The sequence below is a fragment of the Urocitellus parryii genome, chromosome 2 (genome assembly GCF_045843805.1).
Source record: "Urocitellus parryii isolate mUroPar1 chromosome 2, mUroPar1.hap1, whole genome shotgun sequence".
Lineage (NCBI taxonomy): Eukaryota > Metazoa > Chordata > Mammalia > Rodentia > Sciuridae > Urocitellus > Urocitellus parryii.
Window position 1 is genome coordinate 149,217,022 of NC_135532.1, and position 20,346 is coordinate 149,237,367.

General features: G+C 31.5%; 1 protein-coding gene across 1 annotated transcript in view; it reads left to right on the forward strand.

Annotated features, from left to right (window-relative positions):
- The window catches only part of Tbc1d23 (TBC1 domain family member 23), a 59,283-nt gene that overhangs the window by 34,954 nt on the left and 3,983 nt on the right, over window positions 1-20,346 (forward strand). Inside the window, exons 9-18 of the mRNA XM_026402433.2 lie at window positions 273-395; window positions 2,940-3,032; window positions 5,307-5,477; window positions 6,548-6,590; window positions 8,316-8,425; window positions 11,165-11,304; window positions 12,563-12,607; window positions 15,465-15,553; window positions 17,556-17,691; window positions 20,038-20,232. Of these exons, the coding sequence (XP_026258218.2) occupies window positions 273-395; window positions 2,940-3,032; window positions 5,307-5,477; window positions 6,548-6,590; window positions 8,316-8,425; window positions 11,165-11,304; window positions 12,563-12,607; window positions 15,465-15,553; window positions 17,556-17,691; window positions 20,038-20,232 (1,145 nt within the window). The remainder of the gene's footprint in view (window positions 1-272; window positions 396-2,939; window positions 3,033-5,306; window positions 5,478-6,547; window positions 6,591-8,315; window positions 8,426-11,164; window positions 11,305-12,562; window positions 12,608-15,464; window positions 15,554-17,555; window positions 17,692-20,037; window positions 20,233-20,346) is intronic.

The window sequence follows — 20,346 nt, forward strand, 5'->3', positions numbered from 1 at the left end:
ATTTACCTATGTCAAAGTATAAAAAATGGCTGTGTGGAATGTTATTTTTTCTTAAGTCTGTGATTCATATGATTTCTGACAGGGACTTTGTGGACTTTCATATCTTTTAGCCTATAATATTTGAGAAATATATGATACTAAGTTTTAAAAGTCATAGGACTCAAGGATGTTCCATAATTATTTCACATTTTATTTTAGTTTAACAAGTCTATTTTTATGAAGGCTTTGATTTTGATTTTCTTGATAATGTTTAAAAATTTCTCTCTAAATAGGATAATCATCATCTCTTTGGTAGTACTTTGTTGGGAATTAAGGATGATGATGCAGATCTGAGTCAGGCTCTTTGTATGGCCATTTCAGTGTCAGAGATCCTTCAAGCAAATCAGCTTCAGGGGGTAAGTAAAAAACCCATTTGACAGCTTACTATGCCTTTTATTTTATTTAATTTATTTATTGGTTCTTTTTAGTTATACATGACAGACTCCATTTTGATAAAAATTATACAAGCATAGAATATATCTTATTCTGGTTAGGATCCCATTCTTGTGGATATCTATGAATGATGGAATTCACTTTCACTGTGATGTTTTTATATATGTACACAGGAAAATATGTCACATTCACTCCATTTCCTATCCCTACTCCCTTTCCTCTATTTCCCATTGTCTGAATTACTGAACTACTGTCCTCATCTACTGAACTTCTATTCTTCCTCCTACCCACTCCACTCATCTTTATTTTGGGTTTGTCTCCACATAACAGAGAAAACATTTGACCTTTGGCTTTTTGGGTCTGGATTATTTCACTTAGCATGATAGTCTCCAGACCCATCCATTTACTGGTCATTCTTCTTAGCTGAGTAATATTCCATTGTATGTATGTATGTGTGTATATATATATATCTATCTATCTCACATTTTCTTTATCCATTTGTCTGTTGAAGGGTTCCAAGGTTAGTTCCATAGCTTAGCTATTGTGAATTGAGCTGTTATAAATATTGATGTGGCTGTGTCACTGTAGTATGTTGATTTTAAGTCCTTTGAGTATATACTGAGGAGTGGGGTAACTGGGTCAAATGGTGGTTCCATTCCAAGTTTTCTGAGTAATTTGCACATTGCTTTCCGTAGTGGTTGCACCAATTTTTCAGTCCCACCAACAATGAACTATGCCTTTTAAATATGAGGAATTGGCATTGAGGCTATAGCTCAGCAATAGGGCATGTGCTTAGTATGCATGAAGTCCCAGTTTCAGTCCACAGCACGAAAAAGAAAGAAAGAAAGAAAGAAAGAACCCACACTTCCTCCTTGTTCATTGATTACCACAAAATAATTTACAACAGTATGGCTCTTTTAGTATTTCTAATAGTGTGTTGAATTTTATGTCCAGCTGATAAGTTTTTAAACTGCCAGCTTGTCTGCTATTATAATTTTCAGTAATTTTTTTGTCACTCTTGACACCAATTTTTATAAATTGCCTTATCTGTTTTCATATTTCAGCAAAGCAACTCTTTGTGACATTGTATGAGGGTGACTTTAGCACATAACAATTAAATTCTGAGTAGTTACAGAGATAATTGAATTACATGGTTAAATGCCATAAAGCTAGCAAATGAAAATTTTATGATGATTTGCTGGTAATTTTTGTCCGTTATAATCTTAATAAAAGATTAAGATTTTTATATAATCTTAATAAAAATCCAATGAGCCAGGTGACCAGTGATATTTTTCAGTACATGCTATTAATTACTCATAGTTCCTCAGTCAACCTTGGGCATGTGTATTTGGAAGGTGGGATATATTTCCAAGGTTCGACAGTGGAGAACAGATACAGGAAGACAGGCCTTTTGCAGAGCTCAGTTGGAGTTCTTATTATAACTGTACTATGGTTTAGAATTTTAAAAATATAAGCATCCCAAATATTTTTCCTGCTTTTTTAATTGTTGCATTATAGTTGCCCATATGGTGGGATTCGTTGTTCATATTTATACATGCACACCATATAACAATATAGTTTGGCCAATATCATTCCCCAGTATTTCTCCTTTCTCTTCCCTCCCTTCCTCTCTGGTTCCTTTCCTCTAGTGTATGGATCTTCCTTCAATTTTCATGAGATTCCTCCATCTTTCTTTTTTCTTTTTTTTTTTTTTAACCTCTCTAGCTTCCACATATGAGAGAAAACATATGGCCCTTGACCTTGCTTAATATAATGTTCTGAAGTCCCATCCATTTTCCTGCTAATAACATAATTTTGGTTTTTTATTTTTTTTTAATGACTGAATAAAACTCCATTGTGTATATAGACCATGTTTTCCCTATCTATTCATCCATTGATGTTTCACCTAGGCTGGTTCCATGGTTTGATTGTTAGGAATTGGGCTGCTGTAAACATGGATATGCATCACATATTTTTCTTATTAGAACTAATATTATAAAGGAAGCATGTATTTCAGGTTAAAGAGACACATATAAACTTCAATTTAAACTAATATTGTAGAACCCTCCCACATAAAAAAAGATATTTAGTTCTTATGTGAATTGAATTGTTGATAAATTTGTGAACTTATTTGCAAAAATAAGTGTATCTAGAATTGTGTTTATAACTATCTAGTGATAAACATTTCAGAATTGTCAGATTCCAATATAATTACTTTTATAATTCAAACTGACATTCTCTTGGTAAATATTTTAAGACTTTTGAGTCAAGAACAATAAATTAGTAAATTAAAAATATATTTTAACTGTTAAAAAATGAATAGGAGTACTTAGGACCTTTAGGTTATTTTTTCATATCTGCAAAAATTGGGTCCTTTAATTCTGTGTGAGATCTGTTTATTTGTTTTAAATGTAAACTTGTTTCATCTTCTTTGTTTGTTAGTGTTATATTGTGGATTATGAGCCTCATGGCAAATTACAGTATGGCAAATGTTGTTTTCCTTTTAGGAAGGAGTCCGATTCTTTGTGGTGGATTGCCGTCCTGCTGAACAGTATAATGCTGGGCATTTATCAACTGCTTTCCACTTAGATTCAGATCTGGTTAGTATAAATACTGGTAAATTTTTTGTAAGAGAGAAAGTAACTTTTTTTTTTAGTTCATAATTTTATATTTATATTTCAGATTGGGTATGTTTCTTTTTGCTTAAGGAGGGAGTCTCTGCCCTTAGAAGAAATGTTGCTCTCAGACTTACTTTTTACCCAGTATACTATTGTAGCATCATAAAGGGTAAATGAAAACTGTTAACTATGTCTTACTGTTGCTTACCATTGTTATGTCAGTAAATTCTAAATTTACTATGAATTACCTGTAGAGCATTTAGCATAGTGCCTTGCACCTGGTAAGTACTCTGTAAATATCAGCTCTTATTATAATTGGATAAGACTTATAAAAGCTTTTACCATAAGCCATTTTTTTTACCGTAAGCACATGTACTTATGTATATAACAGACTCATATTTAGTAAGGTTAGTATTTGGCATATGAAGTACTCAGTTATTAAAATTACTGCCCTAGAGTCATTACAATTGAAAGAGTAAACTAAAAACTAAATCTAGTCAGTGAAGTTTAGTATCATTTGTAGAACTGAGACTGACATAATTTAAGTTGTTCTGGGGTCATTAGAGCCTCAGAGATAGTGAAAATAAAGGAGTAGGGAAATAAACCCCATGCTGAATATGTAGTCCACCCTTCTTCTTTTCATCTTGTTTAGAAAAGTTGATTCTAAGGCTAAAAGGAAGTGTAGAAGGGCCTAGGTGGTGTTGAGAGGAAACTAATGGAAAATGAAGTAGACGAATTCAGAGAGTTTTGGACTAAATCAAAAAGACTATCCTCGCTTGTTTATATCCTTTATGTGAATTCTGTACCTTTCTCTTCCTTGATTTCTCTCTTATGCTTATTTTGAAAATTTACTCTATTTATTCATTAATAACTGAATTAAAAGTTTTTCAAAGGATATCCCGAGTTAACCACTATTATCAGCTTGTTTAATCATCTGGACTTTTAATATGTATTTAACTATTTCTTTTTTTGCCGCTTGCTTTTTCTTTTTACCTATTTCTTGGCGATCTTTCCATTTAACTGTATTTGTTTTTATAATTAATATTACTACTATATATTTATTACCTGATATGTATATTTGGGTTATTTTAAGTTTTCTTGTTAAAAAAAACAATGCTGCAGTTAATATTCTTATGCTTATTCTGTGAACTTGGGCAAATATTTCTATAAAATAGATTCTCAAAAGTAGAATTGTTGTGTTGAGGGATATGGGCATATAAATTTTACTAATGACCATCTAATTACTATTTATTTATTTATTTATTTATTTATTGGGAATTGAACCAAGGTGTGTTTTACCACTGAGCTACATCCCCAGCCCTCTTTACTTTTTATCTTGAGACAGGATGTTGGTCTGTTTTCCTAGGCTGGCCTCAAACTTTTTGCTGCCTTAGCCTCTGGAGTCAGTGGAATTATAGGCATGTGCTACCATTCCTGGTACCTAATTGCCTTTTTAAAAAGCTGACCTACCTGATATTTCACAACTGTAAACTGAAGATTGTTTCATGTCATCAGCATTATTGGAAATTATTAATCTTTTTTTTTTAACCAAAATGATGGGTGAAAAACAGTGGTAATTACTAGTGGAGTACCCCTGCGTCTTTTAAAAAAGTTTCCCTCTTATATGATCTGTCCTTTTTTTCTATTGGACTTTTATTGTACCTTTTATGTAGCCAATTATAATACTTTAAAAAATTTTTTTGTAGTTATTGGCATACTTGTTTCCTTGAGGGTAAAATATTTTTCATCCTTGTGTCTCTAGTACTTAAAGTAGTGTTGATAAATAAATGGTTTTTACTATTTCTGATGGTCCTCTAAGAAATAACACAACTTGTTCAGTAAACAAAAAATATAATTGTTTTGATCTATTTTTTGGTCATGGACCCTTCTACTCAATCTTAAACTCTTTTTGTTGTGATACCGAAGCATACTGTAGCTAGTTGTTTGTTATATAAGAAAATAAACAACAAAGAAAACAACAAAGAAATTTTTTTAGTAGGGTTTTATTTGTGGGGAGTGGGGGGAAGAGAGACACTCTTTCTGTGAACTTTCAGCATTTTGTTCTAATGTATTATAGATGCATTTACAGACATTTCTCTTATCCCAGGGATTACTTATAATAGCTTTTTCTTTTTACATTGTTTTCATGGTGGATCTTTAAATGTTGATTTTATTTTCCTGCAAAAATACTTCAAGTTTTGCAAATATATGTGAAACACACACTTGCCAAGTTTTGGATTTTTAAAAATTGTCTAGATGCTCCAGAATCCATCCGAGTTTGCACAGTCAGTAAAGTCCTTGCTGGAAGCACAGAAGCAGTCCATTGAGTCCGGCTCCATAGCTGGTGGGGAGCATCTCTGTTTTATGGGTAGTGGCAGGGAGGAAGAAGACATGTATATGAACATGGTCCTGGCACACTTTTTACAGGTATGCTGACATAGATTATTTCATTTTGCTCAGTTATTGCTATCACCTTGAAGAAATTTGCCTAGATAATTTTTAACTATTATATGTATGTTCAGATTTGTTTGTATTTTTCTTCATAGCTTTTTGGTTTTGTGTCTTGCCAAGAAAGTTTGTATTCTCTAGATTTTTTCACCTGTTTGTATGGTTTATTTTTATGTTTTAATTCTTGAACCCTCTGGTATTTATTTTGTAAAAGAAATGAGGTAAGAATGATATAATATATATATATATATATATATATATATATATATATATATATTTTTTTTTTTTTTTTTTTTTACAGATAGCAAACAATTTTGTTAGAAATTTGAAGTACCACCTTCTTATTACACCAAATTCTTCTGTGCATCAGGATATATTTCTGGATTATTCTGTTGTATTCTTTATGACTTCTTATGTTTTAATTCTTTTTATTGTAGCCATATAATTCATTTTTATATCTTCACTTTTCAGTTGAATAAATATGTATATTTATTTATGGCATTTAGCCATCTTTTCTTCTTCTTCTTTTTTTAAAATATTTTTTTAATTGTAAATGGACACAATACCTTTACTTTATTTGTTTACTTTTATGTGGTGTGAGAGTTTGAACCCAGTGCCTCACGCATGCTAGGCAAGCGCTCTACCACTGAGCCACAACCCCGGCCCCTCTGTCATTTATTTTTCATAATTAACTACAGTATTTTTTATGTTACATTTTTATTAAGGACAAAATATTTTGAAATCTTACCACTTTCATTGCATCCTAAAATACCATTTAATTAAATTTGCTTTGACTCTTGCACTATTGGGACTATATTATGAGTAAAATTACAATCCTGTTAATATCTATAAAGTTGTCCCCTTTTTCCTACCAACCACCAGACCTTATAATAATACACAAGGTAAATGTATGTGTCTCCAGGCCAAAGTCCAGAATGTCAAAGAAAAACTAAAGTGTCCATATTGCATTTGTCAATATTTTATAACTCTCTGAAGTTTTGTTTTAATTAAGTTGCATTTTGGAATAATTTTTTCATTTATCATTACAGAAAAATAAGGAATATGTGAGTATTGCCAGTGGAGGATTTATGGGTAAGGTTTTAATATTAATTTCTTCATCTTCAGTTTTCAGAGAAAATTATAGTGATTGTCAGCAAAGCTGATTTGAAGTTAGTTAATGGATAGGCTCTTTCTTCAGTCATTCAGTGTTTTCAAAAAAAGACACAGCCAAAAGAACATTTGGATAACAAACAACCGAAATAAGTGAATGTTGGGTGAAGGACTGTTTAGGAAAATGTGTTTAATTAGCTTGTGTTCTAAAATATATATATATATATGTGTGTGTGTGTGTATTTACACACACGCATGCATATACACACATGTACACACGTGTGTGTGTAGTGCTGGGAATCAAACTCAGGGCCTCATGCATCGTAGGCAAGCACTGTACCACTGAGCTATGTCCTCAGTTCCTTCAAAATATGTTTTTAATAACATGCATGAAAAATTGCTCATACTGTATGCCCCTCTGAAGAAGAAGGATTTGATAGGAATGGGAAATGAGCTGGAGGAATGCTTTTCACAGTATGCCCTATATAGTATTTAGGTATTTTATTATCATTTTATTTTTGAATTACTTGAAGGTATTAGCTGGTTTAAAAAGTTGACTGAAGGAATAAAATAAATAAATTGATGTTTTCAAATCTACAGACTAATATCTGGCAATCTAGGAAAGTAAAATAATTGCCAAATTTCAAAGTCTTTGCAGGCAAATATTTGAGAATTTATGATTAGGTCAGTATAATAAGGTTTCAAAAGAACCTGCCTTATATTTGGAAAAGAGGTATCATAAAAGTATTGAATTATAAATATTGGGCAAATTAATGATAGTATCAAATCAATAAATGTTGAAGGTAATAGAATCTTGGGTTTTAGTTATGAGAGTCTTACTAGAAGTAAGTTCTGACCTAAATAGTTTTATGCTGTAACTTAGAGTTTTTGGTAAATTAGGATCTGTTTGCTCTTGGGTCTTTGTTGAATTAAAGATTATGGTTATCCTTCATTTGTGTATAATATGTCAAGATTCATTCTACTGTCATCTACAACTAATTAGAACACATTTAAAAATCAAATACAAAAAAGGATTATAATTGTCTTCTATATATCATGACCTCATAACTACCTTGTGAGGCTTACACCCAGAGGTATCTATAAAGGGATTAATTAGTAGTGTTGAGCAAGTGTTGACCTTATGCCCAGTGGTATTTATTAAATATCTTGATAACATGATATAGAATTTGGTTACTAGGCAGATAATTCACAAAAGTATTTGGAAAGTATTATTTTATAGTAAGCTCTAGATTTTAGAAACTTTTAAACTTTAATTTTTTTAACTAAGAATAATCTTTCTATAACTATTCTTCATTATGGGAAAATTGACATCTTCTTTTACATAATAAAGCCTTCATAGGTTTTCTGTTAATCCTTTATGTCCTAAAATTGTTGAAGAGGTATCTGTTAGTACATGAGAGATTAGTTTCCAAAGAGGAAAACAAAAACCATACAATTATCATCACCCTTAGGGACAGTTAAAAGTTATTTTTGTACAGGGAGCTTTTAAAAGGAGGAGTAGGAGGTTTGCTCTAGTCTAAGGTTCTTTATTTCTTTATGGAAGTACCAAAAAGAAATACTTATGATTATGTCCTTTAATATTTTTTAACTCAGCTATGATATGTTTGTTATACTTACCTGATAATGAATCTTTCCAGAAGGGTATCATAGATCAGGTTTTGTTGTGTTTTGTTTTTCTTGTTCAAGCACTGCAGCAGCACCTGGCAGACATTAATGTGGATGGGCCGGAAAATGGATATGGCCATTGGATTGCTAGTACCTCAGGGTCAAGGAGCAGTATCAATTCTTCTGTTGATGTAAGTGTGTGTGTGGAATATGTCATCAGACTTTTAATAATTTGCAGTAAAGTTATTAACTGCTAAAAACCCCTGCCATAACAGAAATGATGTAAAAAAATCTAAATAGAAATAATGAGGAGTTGGGGCTGGGGATGTGGCTCAAGTGGTAGCGTGCTCACCTAGCATGCGTGAGGCACTGGGTTCGATTCTCAGCACCACATTAAAAAATAAAATAAAATAAAAGATGTTGTGTCCACCTAGAACTAAAAAATATATAATAAATAAATAAATAATATGGAATCATATTTTTGTAAGGTTAGTGAAATGATGGATTAAGCCTGCACAGCTAACCTAGCTAGAACTGTTAAGTGAGCTGGTTCCAGAAATCTTTTAGCTTGGTCCAGCAGTATATTAGGGCTCCTATTTATATTTCCTGAACATACTATGTGTGTACCCTCCCCACCACAAATTCTATGATTAGGATTTTAGTCTAAATTCATGTGTAATATTGGACCAGCCAAAGGAAGATAGGAAATAATTGCCAATCCTGTTGTATTAGATATTTAGTTATGGAGATATATATTACTGCAGGAGTTCTGCCATAGTAAATGTATTTTTCTCTTCTAATTTGGAAATATTTGGGTAGTGTTTTGTGCTTTTCTAATATCTCACATCATTTGAATTAGATGTCACTAAATCATGTTCTTAACAAATAAGAGTCACCTATCTAACATTTACTTTTTAAAACAGAAATGGAAAAGTGTAGTTCAGGATTGTGATTACTAATTTGGACTTAAAGTCCTGCTATACTGGGGTTCAGTTTTCAAATCTATAACTTAACCTTCTTTGTGATCTCCATCAAGATCTTCCAGCTATATTTTTTCCACCTGTGCAATAAAGTTGATAATAACAGAACCTTCTTTATAAGGATGACTTAAAAATGATTTGGGGATTAAATGAAAAAATACATATATAGTACCTTGACCAAACTTTTAATAGTAAATATATTGAAGTTTATCTGTAGCCATACAAATCAAAGCAAACTTACTGTCATCTTCAGCAGATAAGGCTTTTGTAAGAATTTTGTTTTTACCTTGATTCTCTAGGTATGTGAGAAGTCTTTGTATGAAAACTTAAATAGTATTCTGTGGTATGGATATATTAATAATCAGTTGGTATCCTGTTGCTGAATACTTTGCTTTTAATCTTTTTCTAATACAAACATTAATAGTTAATTTTTATAGTGATATGTTTGCATATGCCATGATTATTTAGTCATAAAAGTGAAATAATTTGATCAAAAGATTACTTATCAAAATCCTTAGAATTCTGCTTTACTATCAAATGACCCTCAAAAAAAAAAAACCCACATTATTTTAATTTATATTCCCATCCATTCCTTTGGATAGAATTTCTCTTGAAGCTTTTGTCTTCAGATTTGAAAACACTGATTGTGAGGCTACTGTAGAAACTACCCTAAAGTTGTATTCTATTCAAAAGTACCAAATAATTCCAGTTAGTTTAATTAGTTTTAATTTAGGGTATGAAGTTAGAAACATGATCTTTTGTGTAGTTAATGACTTAATTATCTTAAAAATAGAAGTAAAATATGTTCACTGTAGCATCATATGTAATTAAGAAAAGTGTAAAGAAAACAAAATCACCTGTAATTGCCAAGGATAATCACCTTTCATATTTTGAAATAATTCCATCAATTTGTTTACTATATGTATATTTACTTATTTTTATATGTGTATTTTAGTATTCTATTTTTAAAGTAGTGATCACAGTTTATATAGTTTTGTTTTCTTTTCACTGAATATATAAACATTTTCTAGTGTTTTAAAATGTTTTAAAATAGCCAAGGTTGTGGCTCAGTTGTAGAGTGCTTGCCTAGCATGCATGAGGCTGGGTTTGATCCCTGGCACCACATAAAAATACAAAAATAAAATAAAAGGTATTCTGTCCATCTACAACTAAAAAAATATTTTTTAAAAAGTGTTAAAATGATCATAAAACAACACCTAAATCTTTTGGCACTTTCTAATTATTTCTTCTCTATAAAATCTAAAGAGGAATTAATGGAAAAAGATAAAATCACTTAAATATTTGACACCCATTACCATATTGCCCTCTAGGGTATATGTGAATATTCCATGAAATGATATAAGAATTATACTCACTCTTGTTTACATTTAAGAATATCAGAATAACCTTTCTTTCAAAATTAAAAGCCTAAATGAGAATGCTTTAAAAAGCAAAACTATACAAGGAATAAATATTTAAATATTTAGCAACATGAATATTAGTTTGATTATAATTTTCTTATTTTGTAGACTAGTCTGAATTAAAGATTAGTAACTTTATTTCTTATTGAGTAAAAGAGGTAATTGCAGACTCCAAGCACTTATATATTGCCATTATATCCTAATTTTCCTTTATTCTTTACATTTTAAAAAATAGTTTTACCTAGTAAATTAGTTTGTTGGTGTCACCATAACAAAATAGCACAGACTAGGTAGTTTAAACCACAACAATTTATTTTGTTGTACTTTGGGAGGCTGATTGAGTTTTGATTTATACCAAGTCCCCTATATTCACATATAATCACATTCTAACGTGTGCTGGGACTTAGGACTTCAACATATAAATTGGTTTTGATATAATTGAGTCCATAATATGTGGCTAACCTTTAGCAGTAATATGTCGGCTGATTTTTTGGAGAACAGTTAATTTCTCTATGTTCTTGTTCTTCAGGGTGAATCTTCTAATGGCTCAAATGATAGAGGAATGAAATCACTAGTAAATAAAATGACTGTGGCTTTGAAGACAAAATCAGTTAATGTCAGGGAAAAAGTTATCAGTTTTATTGAGAATTCATCAACTCCTGTGGACCGGTGAGTTTGTTAAATAGTGTGAATTTATGAGTAAAACTAAAGAGATATGCCTTACAGTGAGTTAATATTAGTTGAATTGAAAGTCTCTAGAAAAGAATCAAAAAGTATATTTTGTCAGATTATTTCATAATGTTCACTATAATTACAGGAGTATACTTTATTGCTATAAAATTTTGGCTATAAAGATTCCTCTCTCCTTTTCCACTGCAGAGAATAAAATGCAAATAATGAGTCTGCCCCTTTTGCTATTCATTAAAAAGCTAAGCATCCCTGTATGTATTATACTTAAATTGTAGCCACTTCCCAAAGATCAAATGAATGGGACATCATCTCTGAAATGCAGTAATCTATAGCAGGAACTTCTTCCTTTGCTCCAGGAATTTAAAACCTAGACAATTTGATCATACTAAATACAACAGAATCCTACTTTCTTAAGTTTAATTTTGTTCACAAATATAAGCTAACTCCATTTTTCCGGTGAATTACTGATTGGGAACATGACAAACAATTGCCAAGCAAGTTTTAGGATGTTTGTTAAACTATTTCTCATTATTAATATCTGTGAGTTTTTATTTTTCCATGTGTTAGTCTAATTGATCATTCCTTGTTCCTATACTAAAGCTAACCTTCTAACACAGAATTTGTTTCTAGGCAAGCATGATTGTGGAAATGTATTATAATATTTAATTTCATTCTTGTGTCTCGTAATATCCTAGGAAAGTTGAAATATTTGATTTTAGGAACTGAATGTCAGGAATTTGTTTTTTGTCCCTTTATTAAGTATAGTACTTATGCATACAAAAGTATACTTATTCCCTTTTTGTAAATAGCAAAGACAAATAATACATTTTTTGTAATCTAAAAATTGTTCCTTATCTAATAACTGATAATTGTTAAAACATTTTATCAGTCCTGACAGATATTTGCTTAATAAAGTTTTATCTGCTCTGTAAAGCCTCTTTTGGTGCTTTTGAATTATAGTACTATTATTACTACTTTTAATAGCATGAACATTTAAAATTTAATTTTAAAATGCACTTGTTGTATAGACTAGTGATAATCATAAGTTGTTGTCTTTGTTAAAGTATCACTTGAAACTGACTTCATTTTTCTTTGTTCTTGGGATGATTGAAGTATTTTTTTTAATAATATACACCTCTGGCTTAGAAAAATTGATTAATTATATTTTTGTTTTAAAGCTATTGCATTTTTTTTTTTATAATCATTTTGTTCTGTCCTCTGCCTTGATTTGCTGTAGAATGTCTTTCAATCTTCCTTGGCCAGACAGATCATGTACAGAGCGGTAAGCAATGAGTAGAGCAGCTTTATTGAACCTTTGTTTTCCTTTAGCATGCCTCATGCCATCTGTAAGCCTTGTGCTGTCTTGGCTAAAATTTCATGCAGCTACCTGAAAAGCTACTTTTCTCATTCTGCTTGTAAGAGTGTGTCATGCTGATGAATCTCTTTTTTTGTAGTAGTAGTTGTTTTTTGTTTTTTGCTTGCATGTTTCTCTCTTTCATTCCTCAGATGAAAATCGAACTCATTCAAATCCAAGGACTTAATAAACGCTTTGGTTTTTATTCTGAGGTAGGGGAAAGTGAACCAAACAAAAGGATATATGTAGTTAAGAATTAGCAGGGTATTAGATTTGGAGATGATTTACTCACTTCTTTCACCCTAACAGAAAACTATATAGCACTAAAAATGGAACTTTTTTTTTTAAACAAAAAGTCCAACCATTGTCATTTCATTAATTTTTAGCCAGTCTTACATAAGAAATATCTTAGTAATTTATAGCATTATTGTTCATAAAAACCTAATTGTGTTATAGATTAGTAGTGAGTGACGTCTTTTAGGATAGTTTATTTATACTTGCTTTCTGGTTCAAGCATTATAAGCATGATCTTTGTTACTTTTTGTTTATGCTTTTATATCAGGAGATAACCTATGATTTAATCTTATAGAATTTTATCATTTAGATGACACTCAAGCTTTTTGAGAAAAAGCTCTTACATTTTTCTTTGCCTTTTAATAGAAAGCTGAATTTCAAAGATCTTTGAACTATTTTTCATTTTTTCTCTTTCTGTGTTCATCAACTTTCCATTACTATAACAAAATACCTAAGATAATCAACTTAAAAAAGATTAAAAAGTTTATTTTAGCTCACAGTTTGGAAGGTTTCCCATTGCTTTTAGGACTGTAGTAAGGCTAAAAGCACATAACAAAACAGAATTGTTTACCACATGGTTTGGATGAAAGAGATAAAGAGGAAGGAGTGTGCCAGTATGGTGGCTCATGCATGTAATCCCAGTTTGGCTGAGACAGGAGGATCAAAAGTTCAGAGAGAGCCTCAGCAATTTAGTGAGGCCCTACACAATTTAGCAAGACCCTGTCTCAAAATAAAAAAATTTAAAAAGGGCTGGGGATGTGTCTCGGTGGTTAAGTGACCCTGGGTTTAAAACCCCCATATCAAAAAAAAAAAAAAAAAAGAGAGAGAGAGAAGTGAGGTCCCACATCCTTTTAAAGGGTATATCTTAAATCATCAAAGACTTCCTAGTCAGTCCCACCTCTTAAAAGTTTCCGCCACTGTACAATAGCACCGAGCTAGTTACTAAGCGTTGCCACATGAGCCTTTGGAAGGATATTCCAGATCCAAACTAAAGTACTTGAATGAACAGTTCAATAATTTATGAGATAATTTTACAGTTGATATGTTTTAACATAAAATCAAATGATTTTATAACTTAATTCAATCAAACCTTGAGATTACATACTGTTTTCAACCTAATTTATAATTCCCAAACAGTATCTGTTACACTATAAACAATCACTAATTTTTTTCTTCCTCTAGAATTTTCTTCTTTCTGTTTTGGTAAAGACTTAGGCCAATTTCAACAAAATTAGGTTATAGTAAGATGTTTATTGATGATATGTATAAATTACTTAAATATAAATTTGATTTCTATCTTCTGGGAAAACTGAATTCTAAACTAAGTAAAGACATGTGACTTGATTCCTCCCCACACACACATTGGACTATCTCTTAAAACAGAAGATGCTGAATGTCTTCATATATGGTAAAGAAGAAAAATGCTAGAGTCTTGCTTTATACTGGATAATCATAACTGAACCATATCCTGCAAATAATTCAATGTTTTCTTTCCAAGAACATGTAGCATTTTGTTGAAATATTTTAACTTTACCTTTTGGTTTATTTGGGTTTACCTGAAAAGAAGTAATCAGGTGTTGATTTTTATTTTAAAAAGAGAGGTCACTCTTCCTGTAAACAAGTTTAAGTGTATATGTTCTTTATACTTCTGCCATTTGAAAAGGAAAGGAAGATTAATTTTTGTGATTTATATTTATGCAATAGAAGTAGAATCTTAGTTTTAATTGAAATAATATAGCAGTAATAAAAAATGGGAAGAAAAACTCTTGGACATGTGGGAAAAGTTTTGAGTCAGGCATGGTTAGCACATGCCTATAATTACAGAACTTGGGAGACTGAGGCAGGAGAATGGCAAGTTCAAGGACAGTCTCAGCAACTTAGACCCTGTCTTAAAATAAAAAAGGTTAAGGATATACCTCAATGGTAAAATAGTAAAAGGCCCCTGAGTTTAATCCCCAGTACAAAAACAACAACAACAACAAAAAGAGTGTCTTGAGCATTACTTTTGGAGTTTGATTATTTCGTACCATAAACTGTTTTGCCTAATAAACGTGTATATAGTACTTGCTAATACCAGCCATTGTTCTAAGGGCTTTACAACAAAATTAGCTGATTTAATTGCCCCAACAACCCTGAAGGGTAGATATCATTATTACAATTTTACAGATGAGGAAGCAGAAGTACAAAGAAGTTATAGTTTCCTAAAGCCAAACAAGTCTAAACATTGGTTTTAATATCAAAATTCAAATTGTTTAAAATTTAATTTTTGCAGATTTAAGAGCATTCAGTCTATCAAGTCCTTATCCCCCTTTTGTCAGCATAATTTCTTTATCTTCTTTCAGTTTCCTTAACATAGCTATCCTAAAGCTCTGGGTGGTACATGGGAGGCAAAGAATATTTACGTTTTGCTCAAATATTCACATGATGTTTGGTGAAAATTTTGACAATTTCTTAAGTGATGATTTCCTGTTTAAAAAATTTTTCAATACAGGCATGTCAGCAGCAGTGACAGAGTGGGCAAGCCTTACCGTGGTGTAAAGCCTGTTTTCAGCATTGGGGATGAAGAAGAATACGACACAGGTATAGTAATACACTTTTGTACAGACTACTTTCCTCAGTCACCAGGAGTCACTAATGGAGTCATCCTGGGACTAATGACATTTGCTTTATAAAACAGTGACATTCTGTGGTGTTGGAGAGTCTGTGGATTTCTGTTGAGAGTTTGGTTTAAGATAAATGTTCCTAGGAGAAATCCAAGCAGAAATGTTGAAGTAGGCTTTTGACTGTAGAAATCTTCAGCTGAGGAGTGTTCTGATGACCTTGTGGAGTTATCAGTATAGGTGCTATGTATGCATGTAAATCTCTTTGATCACCCACTAGAAGACTGAGTTGTGGGACTAGATTTTTTTGCCTTTTGAAATTGAAAGATAATATCCTAAAGTGCCACAAGATGGGGATATTGTACAGGAAAAGTTATTTTCCTTGTAAGCATCTTTATATTTTTAAAAATAATTTATTACTTTGGTTTATGATTCTATGACCCAGATTATCCAGATTAATTAATAATAATTAATTTGTGTATTGAGTTAGGAAAAACACCAGCATATAAATGTATAAAATGAAAAAAGACTTCTATATCTCATCTTGCCTTTTCTACTTTGTAGTATATGTTGCATATTTCCATTTCAGCCTGTATATCTTCTCATTCTCTATTATATATCATAATTTATTTAAACAGTCTTCTGATTTACACTGGTGATTTTCTTTCTTTCTTTTTTTTTCTATTTCAAATGGCCACAGATATTTTTATACATAAATCTAGATGACCTTTTGAAAGTATAAGTGTAAATTTTTAGTAGTAAGATTACTAGATTAAAACTTACCACATATGACCTTTTAATAGTTATTAATAAAATCACCCTGTGGAAAACTTGCATTGGGGAAAACATACTATTTCTAATTATTTCATTTTCTGCCCCCCCCCCACTTTCTGTTGGCATCTCCTGTTATCTCTGTCTGAATAGTCTGCTTCTCCCTGAATATGTAAACTCCTCCATTAACAAAACGGAGAGATAAATGGATGAATAAATTGTGGTGTATTTACATTTATCACATATAACTCACATATATTTATACTGTGAGAAATTGGATAGTAACTAAAATGAGAAAACAAGAGCCATCTGTATTAACATGCATAAAATTAACCATGTTGGGAATAGGGTAGTAGTTGCAGAAGAATACACTTAAGTGGTCTACTTTTTATAAATGTTTTATTTAAACTGCAAAACACTGTTGTATGTTAACAACAAGACATGTATGGGACTAATAACACCAAATAGAGATCATCAGTACTTGGTGGGAAAGAGAGAGAGATGATTAGGAAGAGATGCATGAGGGTTTCACTGTCATTTAAGCTGGTGTATGGATTTCCTTTATCATCATACTCTATACTTTAAACTACTTATTAAAAAGCAAAGGGAAGGGCTGGGGTATAGCTCAGTTGGTAGAGTGCTTGCCTTGCATGCACAAGGTCCTTTGTAGATCCCCAGCAGCAAAAAAAGAAAAAAAGAAAGAACATTTATAATTATTAACACTAGGGATGTAATTTTCAAATAAGAAAAACAAAATCAGAATATTTTATATTTCCTTCATGGAAAAGGAAAGAGATTTTTATTGATTTATACAGAGATTGATTTTTATTATTTTCTATCATAAAATCATAAAAACAAAACAAAAGAACTCTGCCATCTTTACCCTCCTGATAGTTACTTTTTATTAGACAGTTCAGCCATTGTTCTACAGACAATGCAGATCATAGTTACTTTATCTGTGTAAAAAAATATTAAAACTTGTTTTCTTAGTATTTTCATTTGACTTTCTTACCTTGTAAATTGATGTTTTATAATTATATTTCTGTATTAGTATCAGTGGCAAAAGGAAATAGAGTAGCAGGATTAGAATTTTTTTCTCCCCTTCAAACCCTTGAATTGAAAATAGTACAAAAAAATCTTTCAGGTTGTTAAGAGATGTACCATTTTTAAAGTTGGTAATATCCACTTTTAACATTTTTAATTCTTTATAGATGAAATTGACAGTTCTTCAATGTCAGATGACGATAGAAAAGAAATTGTAAACATTCAGACTTGGATAAACAAGCCAGACATCAAGCATCATTTTCCTTGTAAAGAAGTGAAAGAAAGTGGACACATGTTCCCTAGGTACTTTTAAAAATGTCTTCTTCAGAAGTAAAATTGATTGGGGAAGTTAATATAAAATTGAACTGCAGAAGAACTTTTATTTATCCAAGTACAAAAGATATAATTTTCTTCTGTGAACTTGTATTATGTGTCTTGATTTTTGAGGTATTTATGTAATATTTATTTTGAATTTTCTAAACAAAAAATGTTAAAAAGTATATTGAATGCCTTTATAATATTTTCCTAGATGTACTGTTAACATTTTTTCACACCACTCCCATGTTTGTATGCATCTAACACACATAGATCTATACTTATTTTTGTCAGACCATTCAAAAGAAGCCCATAGATGTGGTAATGTCACCCCTAAATGCATTAGTGTAAGTATCCTAAAAATAAGAGCATTCTTCTACACAATTTCAAGCCTTTATTTCACTTAAATTTTTTAAAAAAATTAGTATCACCCAACACATAGATCATACTCAGAGTTTTCAGAGTGTCCCAGAGTATCTTTTTTTTTTTTTTTTTTTTTTTTTTTTTGAGAGAGAGAGGGAGGAGTATTAGGGTTTGAAGCCAGGAATACTCTACCACTGAGTGACATCCTAATCCCTTTTTAAATTTTTTTTATTTTGAGACAGAATGTCACTAAATTGCTAAGGCTGGCCGCAAACTTGCAGTCCTGGCTCAGCCTCCCAAGTTACTTGGATTACAGGCCTGAGCCACATGGACATGCCAGAGTATCTTTTTTAGAGTTTTTTTTTTTTTTTTTTCTGTGTCCAGGATTCAGTTGTAGTTCATAATTGGATTTGTCTGTTACATCTTTTATATCTCAATATAAACAAACAGTTCTTTCCCTTTGCCTTTCACTTCCCCTTACTCTTCACAGTGAATGAATCCTTTGAGTCCAGACAGTTGTCCTGTAAAATATTCCATATTCTGGACTGTCTAATATTTGTCTTACTATTTTAAATAAAAATGTAAGAGTAGTATCATTATTAAAAGTGAAAAGGGATGGTTAATTCTATGCTCATGTATAAGAGGCCAAGCATCTACTACATATTATGTCCTCTCAGCAACTGGCTGCTTGCTGTCTCTTCACCATTCTCTCTACCAGTAAGTCCTGCTTGACCCACAGAGAACTCCAAACACCTGCACAGTGACATTCCAGCCACCACCAGCCAGAACTTTAAACTAGCCTTACCTGTGGTCACAAGCAGTATGTTGGGCCCCCTTGGTAATTGGTGATTATAAGCCATTTTCTGGGAAGAGGGGGAAAAGCACTGCACCAGTCTGGGCCTGTGCAAATGATACTACAAAGGCGTTTCAGATCTGTGGAGTCCATGAATCCATGGGATATTCACAGTTGCTTAAATATTTCAGGGCTGGTTTCTCTGTTCATATCTGTATCTGGTGCTTAGGAACAGGGACCCATGATGCCCAAGGGCAAAAAGCCCTACTTTCTTTTTTTATTTGTTTATTTGTTTGTTTGTTTATAGTACCTGGGACTAAACCCAGGGGAACTTTCCCACTGAGCCATATCCCTGCCCTCTTTTACTTTATTTATTTATTTAGAGACAGGATTTTGCAGAGTTGCTTTTGCCCTATTTTCTTTAAGGAAGGAAGCAGACTTGACCTCGATGCTCAAAAAGGAGCAACCCTAGACTTTTTCTTGTTTTCATTCCCCTTTTTTTCTGCTGGCCTTGTACCGGGTTTGTTTACAAAAGATGTATTTTGTTTATCCATATATTAAAAAATGGTAAGCTCTGGAAAAAATATTTTGTGCTCATTTTGCTTTCAGGATCTAGTTATAGAATATAACTGTATTCCATAGAATATATAAGTGATGTGTTGACTGAATAATTTTGAATATAGATAATCCCTTTAAAAGTCAGAAGGGCAGTATATTCCACTTCAATCAAAACTTACTATTTTAATGATTTATACATTGATTTGAGCTTTAAAATATACCTTTTCTTTTTAAATAATTGTACAATTATGTTATAAAACATTATTTTTACGTAAAATTAAAGGAAAATGATAAACTGTTATATATCTTATTTGTTTATAGATTATCTTGTTTATATTTTTCAGCTCAAAAGTAATTTCACAGGCTGGGGTTGTAACTCAGTGATTGAGTGCTTGCCTCGCATATGAGAGGCTCTGGGTTTGAGTCTCAGTACCATATTAAAAATAAATAAATAAATAAACAAACAAACAAAGACTTTTTTAAAAAGTCTTATGTTTAAAAAAAGTAATTTCATTTAAAGTTGAACATTTTTTATAATTGGGCGTGTTTATGCAATAACCTATCTTGAATTATTTATTTAAAGTTCTTTATTCTTTTAATGTTCTTTTTTTTCTCTCAAGTCATCTGTTGGTTACGGCAACACATATGTACTGTTTAAGGGAGATTCTTTCAAGGAAAGGATTGGCTTATATTCAGTCTCGACAAGCACTTAATTCTGTAGTTAAAATAACATCCAAAAAAAAACATCCTGAGTTAATTACCTTCAAATATGGAAACAGCAGTGCTTCAGGAATAGAAATCTTGGCTATTGAAAGGTAAGATTTTGAAGATGAATTATTGCAAGTCATTGTTAAGAACAGTTTGTTTCTCTGCTGAGATGGTGGAATAGTATACTTTTTTTTTTTAAGAGGTGGAGTACATGGGGGGTG